Genomic DNA, 12479 nt, shown 5'->3' on the forward strand with positions numbered 1-12479 from the left:
GGTAGAGCAGATATTTGGTCTTTCTCTTGCTTGGTTATTTGGCTGTCCACATTTCATCTTGTTAAAGGAGTGACTAGTGTTCTCCTAAGATTTAGGATAAAATGAAAGCTGTCATTCTTTAGACACCTACTCTGAGCCCTCTACACTGGTGTCTTTAATTTTTATCTGCTCATCATACTCTCCCCTTTCTTGTGGCATCAGCCTTCAGATTTTGCTTTGACAGCTCACCTCCTTGTGTTAGGGGGAATGTGAGTCACAGCACATTACCTACCCATGACCGAGGAGTATGTCTGACACCCAAGCTTAGCCAAGCAGATGCTATTTCCCTAGACTGTGAATTTTTTTAAAAAAATTTTATTTATTTATTTGAAAGAGAGAGAGAAAGTATGAGCAGAGAGCGGGAGAAGCAGACTCCCCACCGAGCAGAGAACACAATGTGGGGCTCGATCCCAGGACCCTGAGATCATGACCTGAGCCGAAGGCAGCGGCTTAACCCACTGAGCCACCCAGGCGCCCTAAAGATTTTTTTTTTTTTAATTTATTTGACAGACAGATCACAAGTAGGCAGAGAGGCAGGCAGAGAGAGAGAGAGAGGAGGAGGCAGGCTCCCTGCTGAGCAGAGAGCCCGATGTGAGGCTCGATCCCAGGACCCTGGGACTATGACCTAAACTGAAGGCAGAGGCTTTAACCCACTGAGCCACCCAGACGCCCCTAGAATGTGAATCTTTTTTTTTTTTTTTTTAAAGATTTTATTTATTTATTTGACAGAGAGAAATCACAAGTAGATGGAGAGGCAGGCAGAGAGAGAGAGAGAGAGAGGGAAGCAGGCTCCCTGCTGAGCAGAGAGCCCGATGCGGGACTCGATCCCAGGACCCTGAGATCATGACCTGAGCCGAAGGCAGCGGCTTAACCCACTGAGCCACCCAGGCGCCCTAGAATGTGAATCTTGAGTGGACTGGCAGAGACTACGGGATGCTTCCTGGCAGTGTTATCATGAAAATATGGGTCTGTGCTTGCCGGATCCCTACACTGGCTTCCTAAGCCAGGTCCTTGCCTTTTCCTTCATGTTTGTGAGTTGTCTTTTTTCTTCCAGTATATACCCTTTTCCTTAAGTAGCCTTTAAATTTCTGTTGCTTTTGACAAAGCACTCGGATACTCTGGTACCATCTTAAACCTCACCAACTTAAACCTGTATTGCCATCCCCAAGTAACAGAAGAAAGGACCACGGCTTGTGAAGGGATTGTCCCAGGTTGCCTGACTGGCAGGCTGCATAATAGTTTCCCAAGATGTCCTCATCCGATTCCCAGACTTTTGAATATTTATGTCCCCTTATATGATGAAAGACACTTCATAGAATTGATTCAGTTAAGAATTTTGAGATTATCCTGGGTTATCCAGGGGGGCACAAGTATGATGTAGTCACAAGTATCCCTGGGAGAGAGACGCGGAGGGAGATGCTACTACAGAAGTAGATGTGACAGTGGACACCAGAGGTCAGGGTTATGCAAAGGGGTCACTCACCCTGTGGAATACAGGGATCCTCCAGAAATTAGAGTAGGCAAGAAAACAAGTTTTCCTCCAGAAGCTCCAGAATGAATTGAATCTAGAAAGAATGAATCTAGAATTGAATGAATTTAGCCTCCAGAACTAGAATAAGTTTGTGTGGTTTTAAGCCACCAGTTTCGTGGTAGTTTATTAGGCAGCTCTGGAAAACTAATACACCAATTAATAAATGGCAGAGCTCACATTGGAACCTAGACTTGTCTGCCACGCTCCTTCACACAGGCTCTCTGAGATTACTCCCAGTCACCTAGAGACAAGAGGAAGAAAGAAAGGAAGTGGGGCTGTGTGACTCAGAGAAAGGGCCACCCACATGCCAAACCTCCAGCAAGAAAGAGACACTTACAGGATTTATGCATCCAGCATGTCCCAAATTCAGGAAATAGCTCTCCTTCCTTCCTATATGCTAATATAAAGAGCAAAGATGATTTATTATCCTCATGAGATTCCTGACCTCTGAAGTTACCCTTCTATAAGACAAAATAAAATAAAATGATTTTTTTCCTGGGGCGCCTAGGTGGCTCAGTCAGTTAAGCATCTGACTCTTGATTTTGGCTCAAGTTGTGATCTCGGGGTCGTGAGATCAAGCCCCATATCGGGCTCTGCGTGGGACACGGAGCCTGCTTGAAATTCTCTCTCTCCTTTTCCATCTGCCTCTCCCCACTCACACACTCTGTCTTTAAAAAAAGAAAAAAAAAAAAGATGTTTTCCTTTCCACAGGGTATGACAGCAAATTTTCTGCTGTGCCATTTAATTATGATCTTTAGTGCAACACGCATGCTATTTCCTGTGCCATTTAGAAAGCACGAGTGTTTTTCTTCCCACCATTAACTTTCACACAACCACGCCATCATATCACTGGTGCCTGTCCTCAAATGGCATGGTGACAGTTTTGTTTTCACCTCAGCTTTTGGTTATAAGATACCTTTCACTGACATGAAAGTATTGTGAATTTTTTTTTTTTTTTCTTTTTGGTCTAAGGGTAGAACTTAGCTGAAAAGACATTTCACCCTAAGCAAGCTTTCTTTTCTAAAACACCATCTTTGTCTCATTGAAGGTCTCAGCTTTAATGATGTCTTTCATGAGCCTTCTCCCCTGGGGCATGGGACCAGATAGGCAGCAGGGAACTTTTGTTCCTTGTGCTTATTTAGTGATTTATTTTTGCAAATGAATCTGACCAATTCTTCCCAGTCAAAATAAAAAGTGAAACTTTTCTTGTTCTCAATATCATAGCAAATAGTTTCATTGTTTCTGATTGTCTTGTTGAGTCAGGACTCTATACCACGAAAGAGAATGATGCCAGATTCCTCAAAAGGAGTAAAGCTATCAGGCAATATGATGTAATCCACAACTGTTGAAAGGTGGGGAAGAAAACAACCTCGAGGAACTCTGATTAGAGCATGCGGTAGCTTGCGTTATTGGTCCCAATTATTACTCTTTTCCCTGGAAGAGAATTGTGCATCTCTACTTTGCCATACGGTTTGCAGTTTCTGCCTAGGGGGGTGTCAATTTCCCCATAGCACTGCTAGTTGGCTTGGCCATGGACTTGCATTGGCCAATGAAATGTGAGCAGAAGACATGCTTGCCACTGCATGCATCAGCCTTTGCTCTTCTCTCTCTGCCATGAGAGGGAGGGGGCAGGCTGTTCCTGCATCCTGGGTCCCTGAATGAAAAATGACAAGGAACCAAAGTGACATGCAACTAACACAAAAAAGCGCGAAGAATAAACATCTGCCGTCATAAGGCACTGAGATCTGAGGGTTATTTGTTACTGCAACAGAACCTAGAGAGAGCTGACTAATTCAGAATACCGGCGGGAAGTTGGGACAATACCATGTAGGAGCACATACAGGTTAGGACTCTTTCACTTGCAAGTATTAGAAACTTAAGTCAAGCTGTCTTAAGTAAAAAATTAAAAAATTTTTAAAAGGCTTAATTAGGGGCACCTGGCTGGCTCAGTGGGCTAAGCCTCTGCATTCGGCTCAGGTCATGATCTCAGGGTCCTGGGGTCGAACTCGCATTGGGCTCTCTGCTCAGCAGGGAGCCTGCTTTCCCCCTCCTCTGCCTGCTGCTCTGCCTACTTGTGATCTCTCTCTCTCTGTCAAATAAACACATAAAATCTTTAAAAAAAAAAAAAAAGGCTTAATTAAGAGGCGTAGAGCCAGCTTTAGGCATGGCCATATAGAGAGGCCCAGAACAATCCAGAACAATGCCATAGAGTGAAACATCCTTTTGAAAGATTTTTAGGTCTAGAGTTATTTAATTCTATGATTATCCTTGATTTTAAACCTTTCCGTTTCACTCTATAGTTTATTTAATAAACATGCTTATTTTGTATGTGATAAATCTTTTTTTTTTTTTTTAAAGATTTTATTTATTTATTTGACAGAGAGAAATCACAAGTAGATGGAGAGGCAGGCAGAGAGAGAGAGAGAGAGAGAGAGAGGGAAGCAGGCTCCCTGCTGAGCAGAGAGCCCGATGTGGGACTCGATCCCAGGACCCCGAGATCATGACCTGAGCCGAAGGCAGCGGCTTAACCCACTGAGCCACCCAGGTGCCCTGTATGTGATAAATCTTATTTTTATAAATCTAAGAAAAAATTTTAAGGGTTGTCAATGTCTATATAAGATAACTACATAAAATATAGTTATTTAAAGAAAAAAATCACAGAAAAGAAATGGATAACTGAGAAAGGATGGACAGAGTGAAGAGTATGCTAAATTACGGGGAACCTGTAGGAGAAGGGCCCCCCATTTATGTGAAAAGAGACTGGCAGCCATCTATGGCAAATGACCCTAACCTACCAGCTGTGATCTGGCAGTATAAGGACATCAAGCAACACAGACATCTGGGCCTGGTAGAATTTGTCTTACCAAGAACATTAAAATAGAGCCATGCTCACATTTTAGATGGCTCCCCAGGCTGGTAGACAGGGTTCTCTGAGGCAATAAATGCTAACACACACATAATATACAGAGTACTATCTTCTACAGCAGCTGCACTCTGAAATCAGCACATAAGATGAAAATCCCATCCAGTCAAAATTTCCCCTTAACAAACCTTAAATTACCCATAGCATCTTTCAATTAGTGTCACATAGCTGGTGTCCTCCCAGTCTGAGCCCTGATCACTCTAAGTGCCAGGTGATCTAAGAGGCAGTGGAGCAGATGGGTTAACCATTCTTTTTTTTTTAAGATTTTTTTTATTTATTTGACAGAGAGAGAGATCACAAGCAGACAGAGAGGCAGGCAGAGAGAGAGGGGAAAGCAGGCTCCCTGATGAGCAGAGAGCCCGATGTGGGGCTCAATCCCAGGACCCTGAGATTATGACCTGAGCCGAAGGCAGAGGCTTAACCCACTGAGTCAATGGTTAACCATTCTTTATGGCATGGCCTCAACCCCCAGGCCGCCCAAGTTCAATCCCGTCTTGTTGTTTGCTAGCTTGTGACCTCGGGCAGGTAAGTTATCTCTGTGCCACGTTTCTTTCTCCGAAATAAGCTGTCATCAGGACAGCTAGTATTCATGGAATATCCAGTGTTCCCTTAGGGATCTTGGCCTCCCTTGAAGTTGGTTTGGGTTCAGGCTCTGTGAGGAGAGGCGAGAAGGTTAAGAACATTCTAGACAGAGAAGGTTAAGAACTAGGGTGCCTCTTCTTTTCTTTCTTTGCTTCAGTGACCTCAAAAATCATATATTCTAAATAGCTATAAACCAAAGGGCTGTCCAACCTGCGTCTGTCTTTGTACGAGCACAAAGTAAGCTGTTATTGAGTATTTCAGTGTTATTTACTTATTTTTAAATTTTTAAATATATTTGAGAGGGAGAGCGAGTAAGAGAGAACATGAGAGGGGAGAAGGTCAGAGGGAGAGGCAGTCTCCCCATGGACAGAGCTGGGAGCCCGATACAGGACTCGATCCCGGGACTCCAGGATCATGACCTGAGCCGAAGGCAGTTGCTTAACTTTCTGAGCCACCCAGGCACCCCTCCACTATTGTTTATAACTGCAACCTAGCCTAACACGGCCTGACGAATACAAGGGGGTATAAAATTCCCTACTCTGTGGGATTGTTACCCAAGTTAAATTAGGTCTTACTTGTCAATTGTTCAGAATGGTACCTGAGTAAACACCACATAAACGCTTGGTTGGCAAGTAGTTATGTAGGCAGACAGACATACAGATAGACAAACAGAAGGAAGCAGTTGCCTTATGAGCCGCTCATGTTACGAGGGGCACATAACACTGGGAACAACTAAGGAAAGAGCTGAGTCATGTGTCCTATTTGTGCTGAACCTCCAGAGTGGAATGGCAAGGGGAACTGCTTGAATTTTCAAAAATCTTATTTCCATCTCTCTCTCTCTTTCCTCCCAAAGCATACCATTGAATGAGTATAAATTAAGGACATGCATACTGCAATCCAACTCTACACAAAAACTGTCCATGAAGACAGGACCGTGTTTATCTGTGTCGTATTTCCATGGTGTAGAGTAAGAAGGCTTCTTTTTATCCAGCTAAGCAGTAGCCAACAAGCTTGTGAATGTGTTCGCTCTGTAATTTTAGAGCATATTTCAGCATTCAATATGTATTATATGAATAAATGAACAAATAAATAACTCCCTTTAAATAGCTGGAACACAGCTGTTTGTATACGTATCGGTACTGGAAAAATGGTAGCCCCTTCATAGTTGCACCAGAATTCCTCTCGATAAGGAATTAGCTTTGTTTAGATGAAAGATCATTTTACAGATGAAAAAACTAAGGCTCAGAGAGATGAAGTCATCTCTGCCCAGCTAGAAAGAGTGAAGCTTGGTCTGTAAGGTGGAGATGCGATTCCAGAGCCCAAGTTCCTAACGCCTACTTTTCCACAGTCGCCACTTTGTCCTCTAGGATACTCTTATACCACCTCTGACGGCTCCAGGATGTGACCTGCTTGTCATCTTCTCCAACCCATCCCCCAAAGGCCTTCTCAGATACTTCTGTATTCAAACTGATGACACCTCCAAGACCATGGTTTCCAGTCCACATGATTCCATGACCCCATCTTCCATTGTGTCAGTCACTCAACAGAACAGCCATATCGTAGAACAGGTGGTCCCTGAAGACTGTCATATCTCAGTTTTCCAAATCCCCATTCTGATCTTAACCTCCTCTAATCCTTCCATCTTTCCCACTTACTCACATGCATTTATTTTTTTTTTAAGATTATTTATTTATTTGACAGAGATCATAAGTAGGCAGAGAGGAAGACAGAGAGAGAGGAGGAAGCAGGCTCCCTGCTGAGCAGAGAGCCTGATGCAGGGCTCAATCCCAGGACCCTAGGATCATGAGCTGAGCTTCGGCAGAGGCTTTAACCCACTGAACCACCCAGGCACGCCTGTATTTTTAGTCCCTATGTAAGACTAGGATTTGAGAAGGTTACCGGTATCTAAAACAGGGCTCAGCAAACTACAGCCCATGGTCCAAATTTGGCCCATCACCTATTTATTTATTTATTTATTTTTAGATTTTATTTATTTATTTGACAGAGAGATAGGGAGAGCAGGAACATAGACAGGGGGAGGGGGAGAGGGAGAAGCAGGCTTCCCACCAAGCAGGGAGCCCAATGTAGGGCTCCATCCCAGGACCCTTGGATCATGATCGGAGTTGAAGGCAGACACTTAACGACTGAGCCACTCAGGCGCCCCGACTCATCACCTATTTGTATAAATACAGTTGTACTAGAATCCAGACATCCCTGTTTATACACGCACTGCCTAGGATTGCGTTCGTGCTACAATGGTGGAGTTGAAGTAATTGTAGCAGAAACCATATGTAGCCTGCAAAACCTAAGAGATTTATCCTGCTCTACAAAAAGTATTTGTTAAAAGGAAAAGTATTACTGGAGCCATGGTCTGATCATGTTAACCCTCCTTTCTCTTTGGTGCTGGGGAGGAGTGGATTTGGCATCACAAGGAGGGTGTGAAGGGCAAATGAGGCTGAGGTATGGGAACTGTTGGGGAGTCACGCACATTCAGAGCCAGGTGTCAGGAAGGGCGACCAACGCCTCCCCAGCACCACTCACTTGGTCCACGCCTGCTACTCTCGTCTTGCCCCCAGAGCCATTTTCTTTCCATGCCATTTAAGTTTCTCAGCATGATCACATGAAAACTCAGTGTCCCCCGCTGTCTGTCACTCCAGCCACCTCCAGTGGAGAACACCTCTCAGCCCTCCCGGTTGACTCTGCCAGTCATAAGATACCTCCTTGCCCACGGTACATCCATCATTCAATCAAGAGGTCATGAGGAGCTTTGAAAAATCTCATTGTTTCTTTTCCTTTTGATTTTTTATTGTGGAAAATTTCAAAGACACAAAAAAAGGAGACGGAAAACAAAAATGAACCCAAGTCACCATCAGCCAGCTTCAAATATACTGTTCTGCATGTCAGTTATTGAATGTTACTCCCCCAACCCTGTCCACAGACATTATAACACTTGATCTTTCATTCATAAATATTGTAGCATGTTTCTCTAAAAGGTAATAACTTTTTAAAATCATGACTATGAAATGATTATCATACCCTAAATAAAAGAACAATAATTCTTTATATCATCAGCTGCCTCCTAATTTTTCTTTCTTTGGATCATGATCCAAATAAGATCTACCACTTGAAATTTCAAAATCCATACAGACCCCTACAGTCCCCATTTTAATATTTCCAAGTTTGGTACGTTTGTTACTTCCAAAGTGAACACATAATGGAGTGTTTCTCTCTCTTTCTGAAAATAGATTGTTAAATCGTTAATAAGTTTATTTATTTATTTTAAAGATTTTATTTATTTACTTGACAGAAGAGAGAGAATACAAGAAGGCGGAGCAGCAGGCAGAGGCAGAGGGAGAAGCAGGCTCCCCATGTAGCAGGGAGCCTGACGCGGGGCTCAATCCCAGGACCTGGGATCATAACCTGAGCTGAAGGTGGACACTTAATGACTGAGCCATCCAGGTGCCCCTCCTTAACAGAATTTCAAAAATACGGTAGTTTTTGAGAAAAACCTAAGATACTATTCTTAGAAAAGTTAACCATGTTTTCCCTTTATTTAAGATCCCCTAGGCCCAGTCTAGATCTTTCACTATATTAGCTTTGCTAGTCTTCAACTCTGATTTTACCCAACCATCTGTTTTCTCCACCCCCTTTCCAGGGTTGCAGAGGGTTGCTGGTGATAAATCACATAAGCAGGCTGTTTATATGCACCCCATATTCAGGCCATCAGCTGGGCCATCCCTATTTATCCCTAGCTGATTCCCTATCAATTTCACAATGGCAGCTGCTACGGCCCCCTCCTCCATCCCCCACAAGCCTCCAGAACCTGCCTGGGCCTCCCTCTCAGCAGATGCCTCCACACCTACACGAACAAGCAGAATGACAGGACCCACCATGAACTTGCTCAGCTTTTCCCCTTCCACCTCAAATTTCCTTTCACTTGTAGCTCGGGTCTCAGAGCAAGACATACATCTTCTTATATCTAATATATGTGTATGCATGCATAGGGAAGCCTCTGAAAAGAAGTCCACTAAAATGTCAACAATGTTTAGATCTGGGAGGCTGACTATTACGTGAGTTGCACCTTTTTCTTCTAGCCTTTCTGCTTGCTTTTACTTCTTTCTCTGAGCATGTAACATTTTTGCAAAACCCATAATACCATTTCAAAATGTCAGTGATCCCCAAGAAAATGTAGGTGATTCCTATGAGTGAGGGACTTTCAATTTTTCCACATTGTCCAATAGCCTTTGAGGTAGGCAATGGTGCCTTAACATGTCCACATCATGATTCCTAGAACCTTATGTTCCCTTTACAATGGCAATAAGGACTGTGCAAATGGGATTAAATTAAAGACCTTGGGATGGGTAAAATATTCTGAATTAGGTGGGCGAGCCAATGTGATCAGAGGAGTCCTTCACAGTTGAAGAGGGAGGCAAAAGAGAGTTTGAGAAATATGACTAAGAACCCAGGATCAGAGATAGGCAATGCTGCTGGCTTTCAAGACGGAGGAAGGCACCACCAGCCAATACGGGAAGCCTCTAGAAACTGCAAAAGGCAAGGAAATGGATACTCTTCTAGAGCCTCTGGAAAAGAATGCAGTCCTGCCTGCACCTTGATTTTAGCCCAGGGAGACGCATGTCAGGCTTCTGACCTCCAGAACCATAAGAAAATAACTTCATCAAAGCCACCAAGTTTGTGGTAATTTGTTACAGCAGCAATAGAAAAGTAATGTATTCCTACTCCCTCCCTGCTGGTCATTCAGATCAACAAAAAATCTAAGTGCAAACAATGACTTGCTTTGCAAACAACTAGAAGACTAGCCATGGTCACCACTGCCAACCACATGACTTAGAGAAAGTACCTCCTTCAAGGCATCTCTGGAACCAACTGTGGGGTACTCCCAAAGTTTAGCTGTGGTCCATCTCAGCTCGATCTGTACATCTGACAGGGGAACCCTGATTCCAAAATCAATGTTTCCCTCCAGACCCCACTTCTGAGCTTCAGGCCAATATTCCCAGTACGGATGTCCTAGAGGCACCTCAATCTCAATGTGCCTTTACCCTTGAGCCTGCTTTGCTGGCAAGGTCTTTTTCTTCTATCATGGGCCTCCCATTTGCCCAGCAAATCTCACCTTTTTAGGCACATCTCTTCTCTATCCCTAAACTCATCCCACACCATCCATCCACTCTACCCACCCCAGGTACCTCCTTTTCCATTCCTGTTGTACCAGTTCAAGAGGGTAATCAGGTTTCCCCAGTTTCACATATCCCCTGCATTCTTGGGAGTTATCTTGCCAAAACAGCCTGCTCACATTACACCCCCGCTCCAAAATCTTTTAATATGCTCTCTTGCTTATGGGATAATGCCCAAACCTCATGGTTTTACTGAAAACCAAAATCCAGCCCCTAAGTCCCCTCCAGCCTTATCTCCTATATCCCATCCCTGTATCTTCACATGCTCTATGAGCCAACCATGCTGGTTTTCTGTGCCTGGATCAAGTCCTGCCTTCTCCCACTTTTCTGCCTTTGGCCTTGAGTACCCTTTTCTGTTGTATCTCTCTTCCTAAGTCCACAGAGTCCTTTGATGGCATCTGTAGCACTAGTAAGCCACAGGTTACTACGGGCCGACCTGGCTCGTGATTTCATTTGCAGGTGCATCATTTCACTGCATCTTTCTAATTTTCTGAACTAAACATTTCACTAACAAGGAAATGGAGGTTCCAGGTTACAGAGTGACCTGCTGTGGCGCTTTTAAAATATGTCTGCAAAGGGTCTGATGCTCCTCTCTTCAAAAGGTAGAGCCTAATCACACTCCCTTTGAACGTGGTACTTGAGCTGTACTTAGAGACTCACTTCTAATTAACCAACAGAATGTGGTCGAAGTGCAGGTGTTTGGCTTTCCAGATCGGATCACAAAAGGCCCAGCAGCTTCCTTCTTGGTGTTGAGTCTCTCATCCTGAAAGAGGCGTCACCACAACGTGAGGCTACTCAGCAGCCCATGGGAAAGCCCATGTAGAGAAAAACTGAGGCCTTCAGCCACCAGCATGTGGGGAAGCCATTATGAAAGTGACCCCTCTGGCTCAGTCATAGCTTCAGAAGACTATAGCCCCTGCAACATCTTGACTGTAGCCAAGGAGAGACCTTGAACCAGAACCACCCGGCCAAGCTGCACCTGAATTCCTGATCCACAGAAACTGTGAGATAATAAGTATTTATTGTTTCAAGCCCCTAAACGTTGGGGGTAATTTGTTACATGGTAATAGAAGCTAAAACACCCAGGGTCATGTGACAAGTAAGTGGTAGACTAGTGATTTGAATGCTGGTTTGTCTGTCCCCAGAGCTCATGCTCTTAACCCCAGTCCAAAGCTGCCTGAAGTGCTAGTTTATATTTTGCTTCCTTTATAAAACATTGACGGAGTTTTCTCTCAAAATTCATCTTCCTCCAATCTGTACCTTTAAGCCCTCTCCAAAATGACAATTTATTGCACCCCCAACAATCACCATATTTGCCTAAGACCTACCTCACTTTGTTTGAAACTTCCCAGCTCCTTTCAGCTTTACTACCTACATACTAGTGTTGTCGGTAGGATTAAATGAGATAATATGTGTAAAAGTGCTTAGCAGAGGAATGACTAAATTATACTATTACCTCAAGCATACTATTTATACTGTATAATATAATTATACTATTTATTTAGACACAGCCTGTCTTCTGCTGTAGGGATGAGGTCTTGACTCTGGCTGTATATAAGAAAAACCCAGGAAGCTATTAAAAACAACAACAACAACAATAACCCCAAACAACAATGGCTAGGCTATACCCTGAATTAATAGGTCTCATTTACCAGGTCTTGGGTGAAGCCAGGCAAAAGCTCCCCAGATGACTTTGTAGTGCAGCCAAGGTAGAAACCCAGTGGGTTAGGTCAGAGGTTCTCAACCAGGGGCTACTTGGTTGGCTCCTTGCTGCGCTCAACTCCTCATGCCCCTGACATTTGCTAGTGTCTGGAGATTTTTTTGCTGGTGATGGCTTTAGGGAGGTGTTATTGGCATCTGGTGGGCAGAGGACAGAGAATCTGCTGAACATTCCAGAATGCACAGGCCAGCCCCACATCAGAGAATTCTCCGGTGCCAATTGTCAATCGTGCTGAGGTTCAAAAAACCTGGATTAGATATTGTTTCCCAGGTCCTACCCTCATTCTTACTTATCTCTCTGACTCATCTGGTCAAAAATATCTTCAAGAAGGATACAATACCTGAGTCTTTGCCTCTCAAAACCAGATCTGGGCACCAACCAGCTTGGCCTCTGCCCTACCTGGGCTGGCTCCAAGCCTGTCTGGAGGGTCTGTGAATGGTCTTATGCTTCCCCAATTCCCTTCAGTGCTTTCACCTGTATTACAACACTCACTAC

At 43.9% G+C, this 12479-nt stretch overlaps 1 protein-coding gene across 5 annotated transcripts in view; it reads right to left on the reverse strand.

The window, feature by feature from the left end:
* The window catches only part of IQCK (IQ motif containing K), a 118943-nt gene that overhangs the window by 74447 nt on the left and 32017 nt on the right, over positions 1-12479 (reverse strand). The window contains exon 7 of one of the 5 annotated variants that reach the window (XM_032328026.1): positions 2950-3224. The exons of the other annotated variants lie outside the window; for them this stretch is intronic. Within the exon in view, the coding sequence (XP_032183917.1) occupies positions 3056-3224 (169 nt within the window). The 3' untranslated portion in view covers positions 2950-3055. Of the gene's footprint in view, positions 1-2949; positions 3225-12479 lie in introns of those variants that run through there. 5 annotated transcript variants of the gene reach the window in all.

The sequence above is a fragment of the Mustela erminea genome, chromosome 20 (genome assembly GCF_009829155.1).
Source record: "Mustela erminea isolate mMusErm1 chromosome 20, mMusErm1.Pri, whole genome shotgun sequence".
In the NCBI taxonomy this organism is placed as follows: Eukaryota; Metazoa; Chordata; class Mammalia; order Carnivora; family Mustelidae; genus Mustela; species Mustela erminea.